General features: G+C 38.9%; 1 protein-coding gene across 5 annotated transcripts in view; it reads right to left on the reverse strand.

Moving 5' to 3' along the window:
• The window catches only part of dnah12 (dynein, axonemal, heavy chain 12), a 176,619-nt gene that overhangs the window by 30,043 nt on the left and 123,259 nt on the right, over positions 1-23,317 (reverse strand). For all 5 annotated transcript variants that reach the window (XM_072280429.1, XM_072280430.1, XM_072280427.1 and 2 more), the window contains 12 exons: positions 22,419-22,613; positions 19,066-19,199; positions 16,209-16,371; positions 13,426-13,506; positions 12,544-12,720; positions 10,175-10,306; positions 9,471-9,560; positions 8,897-9,037; positions 8,257-8,498; positions 6,621-6,768; positions 4,167-4,312; positions 3,223-3,437 (listed from right to left, as the gene is read on the reverse strand). In XM_072280429.1, the coding sequence (XP_072136530.1) occupies positions 3,223-3,437; positions 4,167-4,312; positions 6,621-6,768; positions 8,257-8,498; positions 8,897-9,037; positions 9,471-9,560; positions 10,175-10,306; positions 12,544-12,720; positions 13,426-13,506; positions 16,209-16,371; positions 19,066-19,199; positions 22,419-22,613 (1,864 nt within the window). The remainder of the gene's footprint in view (positions 1-3,222; positions 3,438-4,166; positions 4,313-6,620; positions 6,769-8,256; positions 8,499-8,896; positions 9,038-9,470; positions 9,561-10,174; positions 10,307-12,543; positions 12,721-13,425; positions 13,507-16,208; positions 16,372-19,065; positions 19,200-22,418; positions 22,614-23,317) is intronic.

The raw sequence follows: 23,317 nt of genomic DNA on the forward strand, positions 1-23,317 counted from the left end.
GCCTGGGTGGTGTGGGTCCTTGATGATGTATGCTGGTTTCCTGCAACAGCGCTCTGAGTAGATGTGCTCAGTGGTGAAGAGATCGTTACCTGTGATCGACTAGGCTGTATCCACTACTTTTTGTAGGTTCTTCTATTCAAGGGCATTGGTGTTTCCATAACAGGCCATAACGTAACCAGTCTGTATAATCTCCACCACACATCTGTAGAAGTTTGTCGAAGTTTTAGATAACATGCCGAATCTTTGCAAACTTCCAAAAATGTAAAGATGCTGCCATGATTTCTTACATGCTGGACCCAGGACAGATCCTTTGAAATGCCAACACCAAGGAATTTAAAGTTACTGTCCCTTTCCACCTCTGATCCCCTGATAAGGACTGGTTGATAGACCTCCATTTTCCTCCTCTTGAAGTCAATAATCTTCTCCTTTGTCTTGTTACATTAAGAGGTTGTTGTTGTGGCACCTTTGACTTGGCCCACAAAAGTAGTGTCATGAGAAAACTTGAATATGGCATTGGAGCTGTGCTTAGCCTCACATTCATAAATACAAAGCCAATAGAGCATGGAGCTAAGCACACGGCCTTAAGGTGCACTTGCGTTGACGGAAATTGTGGAGGAGATGTTGTTGCCAATTTGTCCTCAAGTGAGGAAACAGACGATCCAGTTGCACAAGGTGGTATTGAGCCCTAGGTCCTGGAGATTATTGATTTGTTTTGAGGGGATGATAGTATTGAATGCCAGTAGTAGCCAATGAAGAGTATCTTGATGTATTCAAGATGGGATGTTCCAAGATTGAGTGAAGAGCCAGTTAAATGGCATCTGCAGTTGACCTGTTGTGACGGTAGGCAAACTGGAGTGGATCCAAGTCGCTTCCCAGGCAGGAGTTGAAGTGTTTCATCACCAATCCCTCAAAGCATTTCATCAGTGGATGTAAGTACTACTGGACGATAGTCACTGAGCCAGGTTACCATGTCCCTCTTCGGCACCTACATAATTGAAGCCTGCTTTAAGCTGGGGGGTGTTTCAGACTGCTGAAGTGAGAGGTTAAAGATATCAGTGAACACTCCAAATAACTGATTAGCACAAGCCTTTAGTATTTGGCCAGGTACCATATCTGGGCCCAGATGCTTTGTGGGTTCACACTCCTGAAAGATGATCTCACATCAGCCTTGAGACTGAAGTCACAGGGTCATCAAACGTTGGATGAGTTCATGAAGGTGCCTCTATGTTTTAATGGTCAAAGTGAGCATTAAAGACACTAATTTCATCTGAGAGCAAAGTCTTGTTATTACCACTGTCACTTGGTTTCACTTTGTAGGAGAAGGTAGCATTCAAGCCCTGCCACAGGTGTCGAGAATTCTTCAGTGATTCAAGTTAGGTCTGGAATTCCCACTTCAGACATGGGATGGCTTTCTGGAAATTGTACCTGCACCTCTTGTATTTAACTTGGTCGCAAAGCCTGAATGTTACTGATCCTGTCCTCAGCAGATCTCATGGTTCTGGTTAGGAAGACTGCTTTATTAAAGTCCATGACAACTGTGGTGTATATCTTCTGATCCTAGTCCACTGACTCAAAGCAATACTGCAGCCTCTCCTCTGCCTCCTGCAGCCACCTCTTTGTTGTCCTTATCTCTGGAGCCTTGCTCTTTAGCCTCTAGCTGTAGGCAGGCAGGAAGAGGACCAGATCAGATTTCCCGAAATAGGCACTTCTAATTGTAATATAATAGTGGTTGAATGTATTGGGACCCCTGGTGTTGCTGGTGATATATTGATGATAAATGGGCAGAGATTTCTTCAAGCAAGCCTGATTGAAGTTCTCCACAATGATCTGAAAGATCAAGAAAAGGCTGTTTCTTGTTTGCTAATTGCAGCACTCAATATTTCGAGTGCCTGCTTAACATTGGCCTTTGGCAGTATGTAAACCGTGGTCAGGATCACAGAGGGGAATTCTCAAGATATGTAGAACGGTTGGTACTTAATCATCAAATGTTCCTGGTCAAGGGAAGCAAGAGGACAAGACCACTGCATCTGAGCACCACAAAGAGTTTATCATGAAACACAGACCCTCCCCACCTTTTCCCTACTCCGAATCAGCAGTCTAGTCCACCCAGTGTATCGAGAAGCCCTCGGGCCTTACCAACATATCTGTATGGTAATGAATGATCAACATGGTCTTCATAAGGAGAGAAGTTTACTTATTGACTTGCTTGAGTAGTTACAGAGGATGTCATGGGTCTACAGTGTTCACAGTTGCCGAAGTGGCTTCAGCGAAGATTTGCCAGGAATGTATTGAAAATATGTGTGGGCATGCCTCCTAGGAAAAGATTACCTTGGTCACTTTGCCCCCACCCCAAGAAAGGAAGGGTGAGGGATGACATAATAGAGGATTTTTAGTAATGATGAAAGGTTTTGATGGAGAGGTAACATAGAAAATATTTCTGTTTGTGTATGAGAGCATACTTGGAAACCTTCATATTATGGTGTTAATAAGAAGCGTAACTGGGAATTAAGAAAATTCTTTACCTGAAGAGAATGGTTGAAACATATTCCCTGTCACATATTGTCTAGCATTTAAATGGATAAAATAATAATAATAATAATAATAAATGCCTTATTGATCCCAAGTGGGAAATTCTTTCGTTACAGCAGCAACATTTAGAAACACACTTAGCAATGTGCAGAATTAACTAATAATATACACAATAATAATTTATCAATGTACAATAATTTGCAGTAATGTGCAATCATAATGTATGAAATAATAAAACAGAGACTATTGTGCTATAAAGTGTGTTCTCCTGTCACACAGAGATGAACTGCTGTATGTGCTTATTGCATTTGGTAGGAAAGATTTTCTGTAACGATCCTTGTGACAGTAGAGCTGAATGAGCCTGTTCGAAAGGGGGTTCTGCTGCTTATTCAGTAGGTCACAGAGGATGTGCCTGATGGTCCGTGATGGATAACTGTTTGTTTAGTGACCTCCATTCCACCACTAATTCAAAAGAGTCTGGGTTGTAGCCAAGGACAGATCCAGCCTTTTTGATGAGTTTATTTAGACTTTACATGTTTAGACTTTAGAGATTATGAGAGCGAATGGAGTAAGCAGTTTATACTTATAAATTCAGATGAAGAAAGACAGAACCATAAATGTTGTCATAACTGGTTAGGCCATCTGGCTAGTTTTTATGCTGATTCCGGACACTAATCAGAAACACAGAGATACCTTGTTTAAAAGTCTGTTTGAGCAAAAGAGGCTCAAGTGAAGGATCCAGTTCCTCAGCAACGTTTTCCAGTAGAAGAGGTGTTCCAAATTGCATGCAATTTTCCATTGTGCGCATATAATCCATGTCAGTCAGTTTAATAATACTCATCTTATTTTCACGCTCTGAGTTTCTCACCCATTTATTGGCTTGTCCTTGCGGGTCAATCATCAATGGCCTAAAATCAGAAAAAAATCAAAATATAGAAACATTTAATCCTTTACAACAGGAAAGGACGCATTTTCAATGGTCTAATCTGCATTACTACAGTTTACATATGAAGGCCCAGAATTTGGGGTTGAAATGACAGTGAAATTATCATTATTTTCAAATTTTCGACATATGCAGATAAACCCAGAAATCACTTCACCATAAGCTGGGCAATTCCTGTATTCGCAACATGTTGGGTCAGGGCAGAGTCAATGATTTGACCTAAGCAGATAATTTTTGTATTTTCTGATCCCTGTAAAAAACATTGACAATATAAAAATCTTCTTCAATTAACTGTAGACATTTAGCTGTGAATTAAATGATAATCACTGCAGAATCACTTTGCTTAGCCTTAAATTTATGGCTTTGAAAATTCATTCCATTTCAAAGTAATAAAAACCATCAGTGTGTCACAATCTTTATTTTGGTGCCTGTAAAATGAGAAATCAAATTTGTACTATTTATGTCTAGACTTTTTGGCTGTGTCATGCTGCAGTGTGATTAACTAATCTGCTTAGTGACTTCCCAACTGCCGCTTTTAACTGCAACAGAGGGAAAAAATTAACATCACATATCCTCTACACCTTGTTCTTGATTAAAACCTATGTCAGAAAAGTGAAAGTAGCCTGGTTTCAGCAAGCCATCGAACAGTTTGACAATGTGGTATCCTTTATTCTGTGATGTGTTTCATACTCACCACCGCCTGGAATTACTGACAATCACTCCGTTATCAATTGAGAAGCTGTCTGTTGGCAATCCAGCGATATTCCACGCTCTTATTGTAATAGGATCTCCTAATGTTTTACTAAGGGAAAAGTCACCTGAAGATGGGATATTCTTAGACTGTGAAGACAGGAAAGACAGAATTTGTTATTGATGTTTATTTGAAGAAAAACCTAAGTAGATTAAAGAAACAAATAAAAGAGTACAGTATAAAATTTACAACCCACCTAAGAACATAAAAAGCACAGCTCCAATCCATTATTTAAGTGGCTGATGACACCACTGTTGTTGGTGGAATTAAAATAGTGATGAATTAGCAGATAGGAAGGAGATTGATAATCTAGCTCAATGGTGCCAAAACAACATCTCACTCAATGGCAGCGAAACCTAAAAGCTGATTACTGACTACAGAAGGAGGAGTTCCATGAGCCAGTCCACATCAGTGGAGAATGTCAGTGACTTTAAATTCCTCAGCATCATCATTCCAGAGGATCTGTTCTGGGTCTAGCACACAAGTGTCATTACAAAGAAGGCATGGCAGAGCCTTCACTTTCATAAAGGGTTTGGCATGTCATCTAAAACTTTAACAACCTTCTGTGGATGCAAAGTGTATCCTAACTAGTTGCATCATGGCCTGTTATGGAAACACCAATGCCCTTGAATGGAAAATGCCACAAGAAATTGTGGATACAGCCCATTCCACCACAGCTAAAGCCCTCCCCACCACTGAATACATCTACAAGGAGTGCTCTTGCAGGAAAGCTGCATCCATCACCTCGGGCTCCCACCATCCAGGCCATGCTCTCTTCTCACGGCTGCTGTCAGGAAGGAGGTGGTCCCACACCCACCAAGTTCAGCAACAGTTATTACCACTCAATCATCAGGCTCCCGAACTAGAGGGGCTAACTTCGCTCATCCAAACATTGAACTGTTTCCACAACTGCTGGACTCACTTTCAACTCGCATTCTCAATATTATCTATTACTAATTTATTTATACTATTACTTTGTTTTCTTTTGTATTTGCACAATTTGTTGTCATTTACACTTTGGTTATTTGTCTGTCTTCGTTTGTACGTTGTTCTTCATTGATTCTATTGTGTTTCTTTGTTCTACTGTGAATGCCCACAAGAAAATGAATCTCAGGGTAGTATATGGTGACATATATGCACTTTGATAATAAATTTGCTTTGAACTTTGAGAAAGAAGCCTGAAATTGTGACACTATTTTTTACCAAGATCATGCTGACCCCTGAAATATGCCTGAAATATCCTGCAAAATTCTCTTAACCACTTACTTCCTTGTTCCACTTAAAACTTAAAATCTCCACAGTAGGAAATTCCAAAGACTTGAGAACCTCTGGGGGAGGAAATTCCTCTTGATCGCAGTCCTAAATTGTTTCCTTCTCCTGAATCTATAATTCATAGACCTTGCAGCCTGGGGGAACATGTATCACTGTCCAACCTATTCATCCCCTCGCAAACATTTTATAAATGAAAATGACATCATCTCTATTTTCCCCAAATATCATACAACATGGCCTGTTCTATTCAATCTTGTATGACCAGACAGCTTTCTCATTTACAAATGAGTGCAGAAAATTTTCACTGCTCCCCCACTAGGGCAAGACCATTCATCTTCAAGTACTGACTTCAAAATTGTACACTATATTCCAAACATGATCTTGCCAAAAGTAAACTTAATTGCAGGTTAACGTCCATTTTCAATCCTCATGAAACAGTGGCCACATTTACTACACTAATTGGTATCCCAGCATATTATAACCAAAAGAAGTAATTACATATTTTCCTGGTTTATACTATACCTGTCACTGTTATTCCACCAATGGGCACATTTTATGCTCATATTTCCTTTGTATATTTATTTTCCCTTAGCTTTGAATAACTAACAAATATTACACATAGCCCCCTCATCCAAGCCTTTGATATGCATTGTAAACAGCTGATGTTTAAGCATTAATCTTTGCAATAGTCCATTATACACATCTTCCCTTTATAGTAGCATTGCCTACTCTCCAATCCACAGGGAAATTATCAGAATGAATGGAATTTCAAAAGCAATGCATGAATCACCTCTGTAGCTATCATTTTTTTCAATCCGGAAGAATAGGCAGCATTAATTGTTTGAGTATCTTTCCTTTTTCATTTATCAAGGCTAGGGTAGAGAGGAGATTTAAAAGGAGATTTTAATTCTTTTCCGCCTCAGTTAAGGGTGAAATCCCTCCCAGAATCAGTACTTTCAGATGAACGTTGGTTAAACTCCCTTTATTATGGACAACAATACATCTGTCAATTTATAAACATACGTCTGCTGTGGCACAATGCCATTTCCATTTATTGTTGGCAAACTCTATAGACAACGTGCATATTGCAGCATACGGTCTGAGAAAAGCTGGAGGTCTGAATACCTTGCAAATATTTGTCCAGTCGACAATGCATTCATGACGGAAAGCGGCAGTGAAAGCTCCAAGATAAGCAATGACTCCTGCTGAAACTAGTACATCTCCAGTCAAGTTATCGTAGATAAGCTGTAAATCATCTGCAGCCTTTGACCACCTACAGACCAATATGGTAGCATTTCAGAAACGGTTCATGAAAATTGTAATTTCTATCAAGGTGAGCTCTAAGTACTAGAATCAAAGCAAAATACTTGAAGTGGAAGACGTTTGTGAAAGAAGCAAAACTCCACTTTACTGCTGTTGACTCAATATTTCTGACTAAAATAAGTGGGAATTGGAATGAGATTGTTTTTATTTCAAGGTATACAAATGGAGTGATTTTTTCCATCTTTGCAAATTTCAAACAACAAATACACATGAACCAACATTTGTTATTTTTCTAGACACAGACATGAGGATCTGAGTTATAGGAAAAGTTGAATAAAGATAGGACTTTATTCTCCAGAGTGCAGGAGAATGAAGGGGGATTTGATAGAGGTATACAAAATTATGAGGGGTACAGATAAGGTAAATATAAGCAGACTTTTACATTTGGGTGAGACTAGAACTAGAGGTCAAGGGTTAAGAGTGAAAGGTGAAATGTTTAAGGGCAACATGAAGTGAAACTTCTTCACTCAGAGGATGGCGAGAGTGTGGAATGAGCTGCCTACAGAGGTGGTGGGTGAGAGTTTAATTGCAACATTTAAGAGAAATTTGGATAGGTACATCAATGGGAGGGTATGGAGTAATATGGAGTGGGTGCAGCTCAATGGGGTTAGGCAGATTAATAGATCAGAACGGTCTAGATGAGCCAAAGGTCCTGTTTCTGGGCTGCAGTGTTCTATGACACACATTGTATACCTCAGATCTTCTCATTTTTTCTACCTCTACCAAGAAATTTGAAAACTAAGCTGCTAAGCTGCAGATGGGCAGGGTTACTGATAATGCGTTTTGAAGGTAGTGGGTTATACACTGATGCAGGAATTACTAACAATCATTTCATCATCAATTTAAAAACTGTCCATTCGCAATGCTGTAATGTTCCTTGTTCTTGTTAGAACAGGATCTCCTAATGCCTTACTAAGGGAAATTTCAGCTGGAGCTCTAGTCATCTGAGCTGTATCCTGATAAAGGAGTGCAGTCTGAGTGGAGTTTGCACACTGTCACTCTGGGTTTCTCTCGACTACTCTCAGATTCCAAAGATATGCCGTTTAGTAGGTCAAACGGCGAATGCGAATTGTCTCTGGTGTAAATTGGGTGGAAGGGAAATCAGGGTGGAGTTATTGGGCAGAATACAGAACATGGAAATAAGTGAAGGGATTGAGTGATAGGATTGCTTCAGAGACGGTACAGAGTCGATGGGTGGACGGTCTCCTTCTACACTGTATGTCCTGTGAAACATGATCAAGATTGGGTGGTGCCAATTTTCAGCAGATAATCACAAAATGAAAATGTTTTTGGACATAAATGACACATGGTTTAGCTGCTGAAATCTGACTATTGTTTTTCTCGATGTTTGAAACATTGTGAAGGTAATTAGCAACTGATCCTAAAATTATTTCACTATCAGTTTAAGGAAAATCACTGGAGGGAATCTGCAGCTAACCTTGATTTTTCTCCCCCGAGTCCTCCGATGAGCTTTGCTGCTCGCTCCAATTTTTTAGCACACAGGTCCACTTGGAACTCCAGCTGTGCTTTTTCTTCAGTTTTTTCCTGAAATGTCTTTTTTAAATCAGCAAGACGATCTTCAACTTCCTTAAGCTCGGCTCGCTTCTGGTTCAGAACTTCCATGGTCTGAGCCAGGGATCTTTGTGCTTCATTTAAGCGAGCCTTCTTTGGAGCAACAACCTGAAATGAAAATGTTGCAAATCATTCTCATATTTATTTACAATATCATCAGCAACATTTACATTTCCTCAAGTGTAGAATAATACAATACATGGAATAATGTATTTAAACTTCCAAGTACTTGACTGAGTGTTCTATTACCTGGTTGAAAAAGTAGGTTACAGTGCAACCCTAGGTAGAAAATCAGTGCAAAGAGTTTCATGAGCTATGTTAATAGAACTCTATTTTGAAGATTTTGAGAAATTGCATTTTGGAATTATCCACTTTACATACAAAAAAAGCAGTTTAGCATAAATGGGTATTTTCTAAATCTATGCAAAGATATTTATTCTTACATTATTAATTTGCAAAAGGTGGTCGTGTTAATATTGCTTTCATTCAAAATATGAATACAGTACCTTTGCAACTCGGTCATATACCTCCATGGCAAGAATCCATTTACACAATCCTTCTGCAGCAGATGATGCTTTAACCACTTTCTGTGGATCAAAGTCAGGATTGGTGAGGTATTCTGTGCGTATCTTTTGCATGACAGCTACCTGACCAAAATGAAACAGGATAACACTTAAATTTAGGTTGTCATTACATCTTTATTCTCCACCTTTCCAATAATCATTCGAACTGTCACTAAAGACGAACATTCCCTTGGAATTGCTATTGGATTTTGAATGAATGGAGGGGTTTTCAATCTGAGATGTCTTTGTTTAAAGTTTTTTGTCTCTATTTATTGGTGGATTTTTGAGTTACGATACAAGAAGTAAAGACGCATTAAAATTTAATTAGGATCCAAAGTGGTTTTGTATTGCAGATTGTAAATTGTATTAGAAAAAAGAATTGCAAATGCACTTCTAGATTTATTTATTGATGACATATAGTTATTTAAGCCCATTACCCCTACTGGGGCATAGGATGCTGACCTTGAAATATAAGCAATTTTCATTTAATGTCAAAAATTGCATAGCATATACTTACGGGTATATTATCTTTGTCGTACTCCTTCAAGTCTCTTAGGAAATTCATGTCACCCAATAACTTCTTACTGGGTCCCCAAAAATCTAAAACCTTGGAAAAAAAAGCCAAATGAAAACATTTTAATAATCGACAGACCAAGTTTCTCCCATTATTCATCAGCTACTGCCATTTAAGATGGCATTAGATTTAAGCTGGGATGTAAACTTTTTAGATAATAATTCAATTTGTTATTCTTCTAAAACGCATTCCAAAATAATGTCCAAAATGGCCACAAGCCACAGAACAATGATCCTCTTCCACTGCCGTCCAAGATCTCTGGCCTCTACTGGGGAAAAACATCCAGCAGGAGCAGCTGCAGAAGAGGGGAACATGAGGACTTTGTGCTGGAGGAGTTGAGTATTGCCATTTGATAACATGCCTGGAACCAAGCTGTAATCAAGTCATGTCCCCAAAGGAACTTTGAACTGGCAATTATGTAATAGCTTAGCCAATCCAGTCCAGCCCCTGATAGCAGTAGAGCAATGAAGGGAGAGTTTCCAGCCAGCTGCATTGATTCTAAATATCCATTATTCATTTCATTACTGTATCATCATAGGTCTATGTGTTTTATGGAAATATATTGAGTAAAATGCATGAGAAATCCACTTTCGGACTGAACATTTGTAGAGGTTTGGACGTGAATGCTTTATTAGTTTAGATTTTACCTTTTCCCCGCTTCCAGAAGGATCATTTATTTTTTCTGGTTTTATGAGTTTCATGACACAAACAGCAGCCATCACTAGCTTGACACCTTGTGGTGGATTCTTCATCGATTTAACAATTGTGATGTCAGATGGCTAAAATAGAAAGTAAAGATAGCATCAGGCTTATAGTCGATTAAAGCAAAAAAAATCATTATTAATGCAATACATTATGTGAGATTTAGCTTAAATTGTTCCAAGTAATATGTCTGTAATATTCATCACTTCTACCATGAATCTCTGCCTATTCATATGTCCGCCTACATTGATAAATGGGTTATTATTACACCATCTACAGAGGTACAGTGAAAGCCTTGTCTTGTATACCATTCATACAGGTCAATTCATTAAAACATTAAATGCCTCTTCAACATAACTATTGTATCTGTTCTACTACCTCACCTTGCAGCACATTCCAGGCACCGACTATTTTCTGTGTAAGAAACTTGCCATTAGATTTTTTTTCTGTATAATAAAATTATTACATTTCAATATTACAATTTAATGTAATTTACATGAAGATAGGGTAATGTGATTGCAAGTGTGATTCTAATATAATGTATTTGGTATTATTTTATCTTTTTTTGACTTATAATATATATCTTCTTGTACTCTGCATTCTTATATGTAGAAACTAATAAAAATATTGAAAAGAGAAACTTGTCTAGTAAATCTGCTTTAACTTCCACCCGCCCCTCAACATTTCCACCCCAGGGGGATTAAAAAAAGAGTCTGACCATCTAACCTATCTCTGCCAGTCATAATTTTCTATACTTCTATCAGTTAATCCCCTCAGCATCCAACACTCAAGAGAAATCAAAGCAAGTGTGTCCAATCTTTCCTTATAGCTAATCATTCCTAATCTAGGACATGTCCTGGTGAACCTCTTATGCACCCTCAAAAACGTCAATCAGTTTAGTAGGACATGACCTCCCCAGCACAAAGCCATGTATAATCGTTGATTGGTCATCCACCTTTCATAACTGAGTGTAGTTTGATACATTGTTCTACAGAACATCAATACTTAGTTTAAAAGTGGCCAATTTCAAATAAGGATATTTGCATGTTAACTCTGCTTCATCTAAGTTGTATTATACGCAACAACATTATTGAAGCCAGTTTGGCATTGAGTTAGGAACCTGATATTAATGGATGATGGAGATCTGGCATAATGAATCCTGAGAAAAATGTTCCCAAGTAGGAACACACCCAGTAAGAATGGTAGGAAATTAATGTGCATACATGTTTGGAAGCACAAATCAAATCAAGTTTAATTGTCGTTCAACCACACATGGCTAAAGCCAAACGAAACAGCGTTCCCCTGGGGGCCAAGGTGCCAAACATACACAGCACATTCAAAATAGCAAGCAAAAAAAGGCATGGTCGTGAAAAAAAACATATATACAGTCCAAGACCCTGAGGGACATCTCCCGCAAATTGATGGAACAGTTCCCGGCAAATCAGCTTGTCGTTCTACTGATCGACACTGGAAGGCAGCACTGATGGGACAGGCCAGCCCCCTGCCGAGCATGGGCCAACGCTACTCCGCCTCCAGCATCTCCTCACCTGGACCACAGCAGCAGGTAAGCCCGTTGAGAAGTAAAAGCAAATTCACATGTTGCCTCCTCATAGACTACAGTTGACATGATCTTCAAGTAAGACAATATTTTTAAGGTCTCAGGAGAAGACATAGAATTGAGGAGAAAATAGTGCATCAGGAAAGAAAAGTGATCTTGTTGCTGATGATAGGAATGAAAAAAAATGCAAGTCTGGTGAGCCTTCTGTTTCCACAGGTTCCTGCCATAGCATCACTTGAGAACATAGTGAAGACAGTATCACTGGAAATTATTGAGAGAATTCAGGTGAAGCAGGCAGACCTAACATTCAAGGATGCATGCAGAAATGCCAGCAGCAATGAGGTGGAAAGCAAGAATGGGAGGCAGCTTTGTTCCGGCCATATTTCTAAGATGCAAGCAAGCAACAGGTGTGCAAAGTCAGTGACAGCGGTGATGTCCTTAATTACATTGATGCTACAAACTTCAATGGGAGCTAGTAATCCATGTGATTGTAGGAAAAGATAGGATGCCGGGGAGACTTTTACAACATTTGGCAAAAGAAACATTCTATTAATACTTCAGTGAGCTTGACTAATTTGGATCCCTCTTTGCTTTCAATTGGAGTTAATGCTCATTGTGCCTATGAAACTTCACAACTCTTCTGAACACAGCTTCTCCGGTTATTTTTATTGTCAGGGTTTAAAGTAGGAAAAGGCTCATTTTTAGCATTGGTCTGTCAAAAGATATTTCTGAACCTATGAAAATCCTGAGACTTACCTTCAAAGTATCCAAGGCAGAGAGTGCGGCCTCCAGAGCTGGGATAGCCTCTGCCAGTTCACTCTCACATTCGTTTTTCAAAGCCTGAGCTTCAGTTGCTTTCTCAGTAGCTGCTGCTTCATCTACTTTCACAACTTTGCTCTTTGCTTCCACTTCTGCAGATTCTACCTCAATCACCTTGAGAAACAAACTATAAAACCTTGGGAGGCCATTTGCCATTCAGTATTTAAAAATCAGATTATTATTTGCCATAACATCAGAAAAATAACTAAATTTTCAATTATTTTTCTGTGCTATGTAAACTGCATTGACAGACAGAACAACTAATATGATAATATTTATCTACTAATACTACAATACAAAAACCTGAAAGATAAAATTTAAAAATAATCATCTTGGTGGTTCAGTAAAAATTTTTAAAATCATTGTTATCTTGCTTTAAAACCGAACTCTCCCTGGTTGTCTTAAAAGTTGAAAAGACAATGGCTGACAAACTGTAGTTCATTATTACAGAAATGGTAGTACAGGAAATATTTGGAAATTGGGTCTTCATCCAATGATTTATTTTCTACCGAGCAATCTATATAGAAAATAAAACATTTGAAGAATCTTGAATATAACATTGATTGCTATGCAGGAAATTAACATTGCCCTTGATAAGCCTTCCCCAAAAAATTATCTAGTTTGACAGGTATTTTACTGGCACTTTTATTAGAATATTTACAGTGAAGGCTTGAACTAGAGTCAGGTTTGAAGAAATTAGTCATTGCTTGTGGATCACAATTTGAGGCAGTAGATCCACCCCAAGTCTGAAACAGGAGGTAGTTCAGAGGAGCATCTGACTATTGCACTGCTAAAAGCCAATTTCCATGTTGGCCTTACCTTCATCATATGAGCATTTTCTACTTTTGCTGTTTCCAGTTTTGGCTGCAGTTCCACCAGTTCTTTTTTCATCTCACCCACCTACAGAAGCATGACATCAAATGCTTAATTTAACTTAAGTACACAGCAACTAAGTATCTATTCAAGTTCAATGTCAGTAAAACCATTTTCCTTAACAATGTCTCTATGTTAATATAGAAGCAAATTAACCCCATCGCTAAGTAGCTCTATGAAAAAAGGTGCTGAGCATTTTATCCTCTCCAACTGCTCATTATTCAGTGCATACAAATTACACTTTTTGCGCATGACTTGATAGTTTGACACCAGGTTCAATTCCTGCTTTGTAGTGAGTTGGCTAATCTCAGTAAGTGTTCAATTAGCTTCTGTTTTCCTGTGTAAGGCGGGGAATACAGCCAACCATTTTCAGTGACTTCTACTGGAAATTTTGTTTTTATTTTATTTAGAAATATAGAGTGGGACAGGCCCTTCTGGCACAATGAATCGTACCACCCAGCAACACACCTATTTAACCCAAGATAAATCACAGGGCAATTTACAATGATCAATTAACCTACTAACCAGTACGTCTTTCGAATGTGGGAGGAAAGCTGAGAACCCAGAGGAAAGCCATGTGCTCACAGGAAAGATGTACAAACTTCTTACAGACGGTGCCGGAATTGGACTCTGAGCTCAGATACCCTGAGCTGTGATAGCATTACATCAACCACTACACTACTGTGACGTCCATGCCAAGACCACCATACTGCTTGGGGAAGTAACTATTTCTGAGTTTTGTGGTCCTGCTGTGGATGCTACATGGTTCTCCATGTTCTCATTTGAAAGTCAGGATCTGCTGTGGTATTTTCAGATACTGAAAGACCTGTGACTGCTCACTGCACAAAACGAGTGGTGTTTGAGTAAGATACTGGGAAGTAGATACCCCATGTCTTCCAACATGTGTCATAATCCTGCTTTCAGGGAACCAAATGTACTTGTTATTCTCAGTCGTTAAGCTCATCCACCTTCCGCTGTTTCATCAGTGGCTTTGTTCCAATTGTAAGATTATTGAATAGGGATATTCACAAGTTCAGCAACTCCTTGGGTAGACCTCAGCCAGGCAGGAAGCTGAGAGGTATCCATGCCAAAGAAGCACCAGACTAAAAAATAGTTTCTCAAGCAGTAATTGACCCACCCCACCACCACTACTTTATCATTTCCTGTCAGAGTCACCTCATGTACAGACACTTCTGTGCCCGGCATCACTTTACGTACAATGTATTCATATTTATTGTGTATCTTATTATTGTGGTCTTTATCTTATTGTATTTTTATTTGTTGTGACGTATCGGATCTGGAGTAACAATTATTTTGTTCTCCTTTTACACTTGTGAACTGGAAATGACATTCAACAATTGTGAACCTTGAATAATGAAGCAGTTCTCTATCAAATGCAGCAGAACCAGGACAATATCCAGGACTGGCCCGATATATAGCAGGGAACACTCATGCCACACAAATGCCAGGCAATGGTAATATCTAACATAAGAAACTCCAGCTATGACTGCCTGACATTCAATGGCAATACCATCACCAAATCCCCCACCATCAATATCCTGGAAATTACTACTGACCAAAAGATGAACTAGAGTAGCTGTACACACAATGTGGCTACAAGTGTAGGGCAGAGGCTAGGAATCCTGTAGTGAGTAACTCAAGCCTAACTGCACAAAGTTTGTCCACCATCTACAATGCTCAGGTCAGAAGTGTTATGGAACTCTCCCTACTTGCCTGAATGACTGCAGCTTGAACAACACTCAAGATATGCAACACAATAAAGGGCGTAGCAGCCTGCTTAATCAGTACCCTGCCCTCCATCCATAACTATTCACTAAGTTCACCACTGACACACAGTAGCAGGTGGAAGTTTGCACTGTCTACAGGATGCATTGCAGCAACTTATCAAGACTCCTTAGACAGCACCTTCCAAACCTACAACCTCCATCTACTGGAAGGACAAGCACGAAAACACCGCCAGCTGGAAGCTGCCCTCCAAGTTGTACACCATCTTAACTTGGAAATATACAGCTGATCCTTCATCTTTACTGGTTTAAATCCTGAAGTTCCTTTTATAATAGTATTGAAGGTATGCTCACGTCCCAAGGGGTGCAGCAGGTCAAGCTGAAGGCTTACCACTACCTTCTCAAGAGCAATTAGGATTGGACACTTGGCTCACTCTATGAAGACTACTTCAACTAATATTTTCACAATGTGACAAACGGATATTCACTCATACTGTGCTTTCTGAAATAGTATTGATCTAAATGAAGTTTCCTGCAGTATAGACTAATAATCTAATTCAGACTTTCCTTTTAGTTATACTTCTAAATTGCCATTTACTTACATACTTACAACTTGTAAATTAATCACTTACAAATGTTATTCTGAAGAGGAACTGAAAATGCCGTAAATGTGAAATAAAAACAGGAACTGGCTAAAGTACTTAGTAAATTGGGTTGTTTCTCTGGAGAGACATGCTTTACAGGTCCTTGACCTGTTGGTAGGAACTCTGTTCCTTTTTCTGTAGACAATGTTCCCTGATTAACCTGTCCTGATTATTTGAGTAAAGCTTCTCAGTGTTAGTATTAAATAGATGGAAGTTTGTATATTTGTTAAAACAGCAGATGGAAGAGAGAATTTTAAAAAGAGCATATTATCTCAAATTCAAGTAACAGCCATAAAAGATCAAAGATTTGTTGTTATTTATTTATTGTTTGTTGACTTACCTGTGACTCGGCAAAAGCCAGTTTATCCAGTCCATTTGTGTACCTTTTCTTCGCTTTTATCACTGCATCACGTTTACTTGTTAAGAGCTGACGGAAGGCAGCAATTAGTTCCAAGTAGGATGTGGGAGTGACATAATTGTGACGGTTTAGCTCCTGAAGAAACCTAAATCAAACAAACAAATAAATATTGCTTTCCATCATGCATAGGGAATTATGTCAATTACTCTTTACAGAATGTTAAAACTAAGTCTAAAAGCTGTAGAGTTTAGTTTACATTGGTTAGATTGAACTCTACTGTGAAATAACGTATGACATATGAACATCGGCCCCTTAAACAAGCTCTGCCATTCAATGTAATCATAGCTGATCTAATAAATAACTTTAACTCTGCATCTAGTTACTTTTCACTCTCTTGTTTGTCAATAATCGATCTGTCTCTGCCTTAAAAATATTAAAAGACACTGCTTCTCCCACTCTTTGAGAAGGGAGTTCCAAAGACTCATGACCCTCAGTGAGAAAAAGAAAATCTCTTCATTGCTGTGTTAAATAGGCAACACATCTAATTCTAGTTTCAAGAGAAAAACACCTTCCCTTCATCCTCAATGTGATGATCCCCCAGGATCTGATATACAGTTGATTACAGTTAATTGAGACACATTGGGACCAGTACATTTTGGCCCAATTAAGCAGCTGCCCCAATTAGCAGAAGTTTCAGGGAAATGTTAAAAAGGTATAAAAAAAACAAACTACTAATTAACTGAGTAACTAATTATGTATTTAAATGAAATACAGAACAAATTAGAATACTATCAATACTAATGCACTATTTTAAAACCGTGCATTGGTTCCTAATAGTTATCGGCGGAGGGGTACACATCCAGTGTCTTTCTATGATTGAATGTAAATGTACAATGTCAGCATAGACACCTAGGCAGATAACTGACTGCCTTCAAACAATGCTTTCAACAATTGCATCTTCCACATCTTCATTTTCATTGTAACATTCATGATGATTGTCAATACCCTTAAATTTTTCATAGTACCTAACTCATTAAAGTTCGTTTCACTCATGGCCATTTCTGGCATCTCCAAGCCTGAAAGCTTGAAACTGCAGTGAGCAAAACAGTTCGGTATTGTCTCACTGCTTATTTCTCATCAAGTATCAGTGACAAAAATTACTGCTTTTTGAACACTAACACGCAACGGACACTATTTATAAACTGTGCTCTAAGTATGGTGTAGTGTCTAACAGCCGCGCAAGTGCACCTGACTGGCATTAGAAACTGTTTGGCAACAGCCTCTTGTTCCAATTAAATGAAGGAAATCCTCGCTATTTTCTCGATTAGATTTTGATCTTTAAGATTTGTGCCAAATAAGTGGCTGCCCCAACTAACCAATAGCCCAATATTCTGGAATCTACTGTACTTGTTGCCTCTAGTTCTTCTAAAATTCCAATAAATATAAGCCTAGCCTGTCCATCCTTTCTGAAAAGAAAATTTACCAATTCCTGCTAACAATCCAGAAAACTCTCAGCTTAAACATAATTTTATTCTTTCTTAAATTAGGAGACAAATATTGAGAACTGTATTCCAGATGAAATCATACCAGTACCTGTGCTTTAGTACCTATACAATTGAAGCATATACTCCTTAAATTTGTACTCAAATCTTCAAAACACTAAATGAAAACATTATGTTAGCTCTTGCTCTCTCCTCTTTATACTGGCCAACTCCCCTCTCCACTCTCAGTCTTGATGTAGGACTTTTACCCAAAACATTGACAATTCCCTTCCCCACATAAATGCTGATTGACTTGCTAAGTTTCTCTATCAGATTACTCCAGATTCTAGCATCTCCTCTGTATCACAATCTATATACTGTACCTCCTTATATCCCATTCATAACTTATTCTTCTACCTATCCTAGTGTCATCAGCAAATTTAGCGACCATACCTACAGTGCCTTGACCAAGGTAATTTATATAAACATTAATATGTTGAAGTTCAGGCACTGATCATGTGTTACACTATATGCAGTATGTGTTGGCCCATGGCCAAGTGGTTAAGGCGTCGGTCTAGTGATCTGAAGATCACTAGTTTGAGTCTCAGCTGAGGCAGCGTGTTATGTCCTTGAGCAAGGCACTTAACCACACACTGCTCTGCGACGACACCAGTGCCAAGCTATATCGGCCCTAGTGCCCTTCCCTTGGACAATATCGGTGGCATGGAGAAGGGAGACTTGCAGCATGGGCAACTGCCGGTCTTCCATACAACTTTGCCCAGGCCTGCGCCCTGGAAACCTTCCAAGGCGCAAATCCATGGTCTCACGAGACTAACGGATGCCTATAAATATGCTATATCACGCCAACAAAAAAAGTACCATTTATACACATTCTCTATTTTCTACTATCCAGCCAATCTTCTATCCATGCCAGTAGGCTATCTCCCAAATCATTAACTTTTCTTTCTTGTAATATTGCTTTTGTCCCACTTTGTCAAGTGTATTCTGGAACTATCCACCAGTTCACCATTATTTCTTCAAAGAACTCCAATATATTGGTCAATTTCCATTTCAGAAAACCATGTTGACTTTGCCTAATTACTTTTAATTTTTCTAAGTGCCCTATGGTAATACCAATAGTTAAAACATCTTATAAAATCTCTATGCCAAATGTTAAACAAATTTAACTGTAGTGTCCTAACTTCTCTTTCTTTCTTTTGTTGAGTAAAGCATCTTAATTTGCAACTTTCCACTATATCATTCAACATTTATTAATATAAATATGTTAAATACAAAGCATCCCAAATCTATAAAACATTGTACATAGATTATATGAAAGCAGAATAATGCTGACTTACTTTTGTGATAGTTTTATAACAGATGTGTGGAAGAATTTACAAATAGGAACGATTTCTGTACGTTCAAAATCTGTCAGATCCAACTCTTCTAGAAAGGTATTAGCAACTCGTTCCAAAGCGTCCTCAGGCCATGGCTGATGAAATGTATTAACATGTTTCAATACACAATTATTCCTCTTTATTTATACCAGAAACATAACTGTTGAAACATTGGAAATAAATTATTGGACTTTTAAGTTCCTACTGCCCTCCAGAAAAGTACTCAAACAAAAGAAGGAAATATTAAATAGGGTTAGACAGAGTAATAAACTTTTCCCCATAGAAATGGGTAAAACAAAGACATTTCTAATTACTAGAGATGACCAAGTCCCTTTTATCATCAACATTTTCCATTTTATCCCAATTAAAGAAAATCAACATTTCATTTCTATTTTCTCGGTAGCATCTCAGATTTTTCCACATTGTAGCCCAACTACCATGTTAATACCCTCACACTAAACTTGCCAATGTGCCACTGTAGTCTCCTTGCATTTCAGATTTCAGATTCCCTACATCTTTAGATTTTGTCTTCTGAAAACTCTGGCTGACTTTGTTTCTTCTCCAGATAACAGCTACTCACTACATTAAAGAAGTTTTTTCTTCAGTTTAAATCTCTGTTTCTTGGTTTTTTAAACCATCTATTCACAGGAACAGTTGCTCCCCAGTCTAGCCTGAATGTCCTTTTCTATACCTGTTATTATCTTTTATATCTCTATCAAATCTTCTTTACTCCAAGGGAAACATCCAAGCTTATTCAGTTTATAAAGATTCATGATAGCCTCTCCACTTCTATTTCCTGTGCCTCCATTTAAGAATGCCCTTTCAATATGTTCAGTTAGTTAGTTACAGCATCAGCACATAACATTGCTAAGTTCTATTGAATATGAGATGCAATTCCTTGGGAGCAACAGAAGAGGGTTTATAGATTTAAGACATGCAAATCATTTTCTCTATTATTTCATTATTGCTGTCATATAGATCAAGGATTTGGGAGGGTCAAAACAGAGGGAAATCAGGGTGTTGTGGTGCAAGTGGGTCATAATTGGTTGCTAGAATATTATGATCATATTGAGTTACAGTACTTATAGAGGAGATGAAGAAAGATCTGCAGTGAGAAGTCTTAACATAATAAGAACTGAACCTATATCTGCATACCTCGGATTTGTTTTATTCACCGCCCCCCCACCCAGTTCAGTCCCTTCCTACCTACATAAAACCATAAGACCATACGACATAGGAGTAGAATCAGGCCATCTGGCCCATCAAGTCTGCTCCATCATTCAATCATGGCTGATCCTTTTCTTTTTCTCCGCTTCAACCCCAGTCCCTGGCCTTCTCTCAATCAATTGATGCCACTTTCAATCAAGAACCTTCGATCTTTGCCTTAAATACACCCCATCACCTGGCCTCCACAGCTGCATATGGCAACAAATTCATCACCCTTTGGCTAAAGAAATTTCTCCACATCTCTGTTTTGAAAGGGCGCCTCTCTATCCTGAGGCTGTGCCCTCTTGTCCTTGACTCTCCCACCATGAGAAACTTCCTTTCCACATCTATTCTGTCTAGGCCTTTCAACATTCAAAACGTTTCAATAAGACCCCCTCTCATCCTTCTAAATTCCAGTGAGTACAGACCCAGAGCCATCAAACGTTCCTCGTATGATAACCCTTTCATTCCTGGAATTATCCTCGTGAACCTCCTCTGGACCCTCTCCAATGCCAGCACATCTTTTTAAGATGAGGGGCCCAAAACTGTTCACAATACTCAAGGTGAAGCCTCATCACTGCCTTATAAAACCTCAGCATCACATTCTTGCTCTTGTATCCTAGACCTCATGAAATGAATGCTAACATGGCATTTGCCTTCCTCTCTACCGACTCAACCTGCAAGTAAACCTTTAGGGTGTTCTGCACAATGATTTCCTAGTCCCTTTGCATCTCAGATTTTTGGATTTTCTCCCCATTTAGAAAATAGTCTGCACATTTATTTCTACTACCAACGTGCATGACTATGCATTTCCCAACATTGTATTTCATTTGTCACTTTCTTGCCTGTTCTCCTAATCTGTCTAAGTTCTTCTGCATCCTACCTATTTCCTCAACACTACCTGCCCCCCCCCCACCAATCTTCGTATCATTTGCAAACTTGGCAACAAAGCCACCTATTCCATCATCTAAATCATTTATATACAGCATAAAAAGAAGTGGTCCCAACACCGACCCCTGTGGAACACCATTAGTCACTGGCAGCCAAACAGAAAAGGATCCTTTTATTCCCACTCACTGCCTCCTACCAATCAGCCAATGCTCTAACTATGTTAGTATCTTTCCTGTAATACCATGGGCTCTTAACTTGGTAAGCAGCCTTATGTGTGGCACCTTGTCAAAGGCCTTCTGAAAGTCCAAACATACAACATCCATTGCATCCCCTTTATCTATCCTACTTGTAATCTCCTCAAAGAATTCCAACAGGTTTGTCAGGCAGGATTTTCCCTGAAGGAAACCATGCTGACTTTGTACTATCTTGTCCTGTGTCACCAAGTACTCCATCACCTCATCCTTAACAATTGACTCTAACATCTTCCCAAACACTAAGGTCAGGCTAACTGGTCCATAATTTCCTTTCTGCTGTCTTCCTCCTTTCTTAAAGAGTGAAGTGACATTTGCAATTTTCCAGTCCTCTGGCACCATGCCAGAGTCCAATGGTTTCTGAAAGATCATTTCTAATGCCACTATAATTTCTAATGCTACCTCTTTCAGAACCCTAGGGTGTAGTTCCTTATGTACCTTTAGGTCTTTCAGCTTTTTGAGCACCTTCTATCTTGTAATAGTAACTGCACCCACTTCTCTTCCTTCGCACACTACAACATCAAGCATACTGTTAGTGTCTTCCACAGTGAAGACTGATGCAAAATACTAATTTAGTTCATGAGCCATCTCCTTGTCCCCCATTATTATTTCTCTTGCCTCATTTTCTAGCAGTCCTATATCCACTCTCATTTCTCTTTTATTTTTAACATAGTTGAAAAAGCTTTTGCTATCCACTTTGATATTATTTGCTAGCTTGCTTTCATATTTCATCTTTTCCTTTCTGATGATTTTTTTAGTTGCTCTCTGTAGTTTTATAAAAACTTCCCAATCCTCTATCTTCCCACTAATTTTTGCTTTGTTGTATGCCTTTTCTTTTGCTTTTACAATGGCTTTGACTTCCCTTGTCAGCCATGGTTGTACTATTTTACCATTTGAGTATTTCTTCCTTTTTGGAATACATTATTGGAATTGGAGTTTAACTTTACTATCATAGAATGGACATACCTGGAACCAGTCAATAGTGCAGCAGTTGATAAGTGAAGGAAACTGTCTCAGACGATTTCGGAATGCATCTCCAATGGGGCTAAAGGCCACAACAATATGCAGATTCTCTCTGCATCGACTCACAAAGAAAGCAAAAAGTGCCAGGGGACTGAATTCTGCATGTTTGTTTCCTGCCTGAGCTGCAGGACGGACACCCTGTGCAAGTAAAATCGATATCATCCAAGCAGTTAAAATTTATTTAGGTATATGTAAAAATGTTGGTTGCTTCCCCATTTAAAAACACCAAGCTAGAAGTTCCTTAGGCAATGCAAATTTACAGATCAAGGCTTGTGCTTTCACATCCAAAGCATTTATATAAGGATAACAAGGAGCCCAGCACTAACTCCTGCAACACACTGCTAGTCACCAGCCTCCCATTCCAAAAACAACCCCAACCACCACACTCCACTTCCCACCTCTGAGCCAAATTTCAATCCACCTAACTGGGGTTCCCTGGGTTCCATGGGACAAAACCTTCTAGACAAAGTTGCCATGTGGGACCTTGTCAAAGGCCTTACTAAAATCCAAATAGACAACATCCACTGACCTACCCTCATCTACCATTTTGCTTACTTCTTCAAAAATGCTGCAATAACTCCTCCCTGGGAATATGAACATCCCGCAAAACATCCATCTTTTCTCCTCCTCTCTTCAGCAACCATGACTTTCTCCCCAGCAAGCAACAGAGAGAAATATTCATTGAAGATCACACCAATCTCCTGCATCTCAAGAGATACGTGGTCCTGCTGCCCTCTAAGGGTACCACCTGTCTCTCTAGCTATCCTTTTCACTCTCAGTACAGATACAGGACCTCTTGGGATTTTTCTTAATCTTACTTGTCTGATCCATCTCATACCTCT

The sequence above is a fragment of the Mobula birostris genome, chromosome 16 (assembly GCF_030028105.1).
Source record: "Mobula birostris isolate sMobBir1 chromosome 16, sMobBir1.hap1, whole genome shotgun sequence".
NCBI lineage: Eukaryota > Metazoa > Chordata > Chondrichthyes > Myliobatiformes > Myliobatidae > Mobula > Mobula birostris.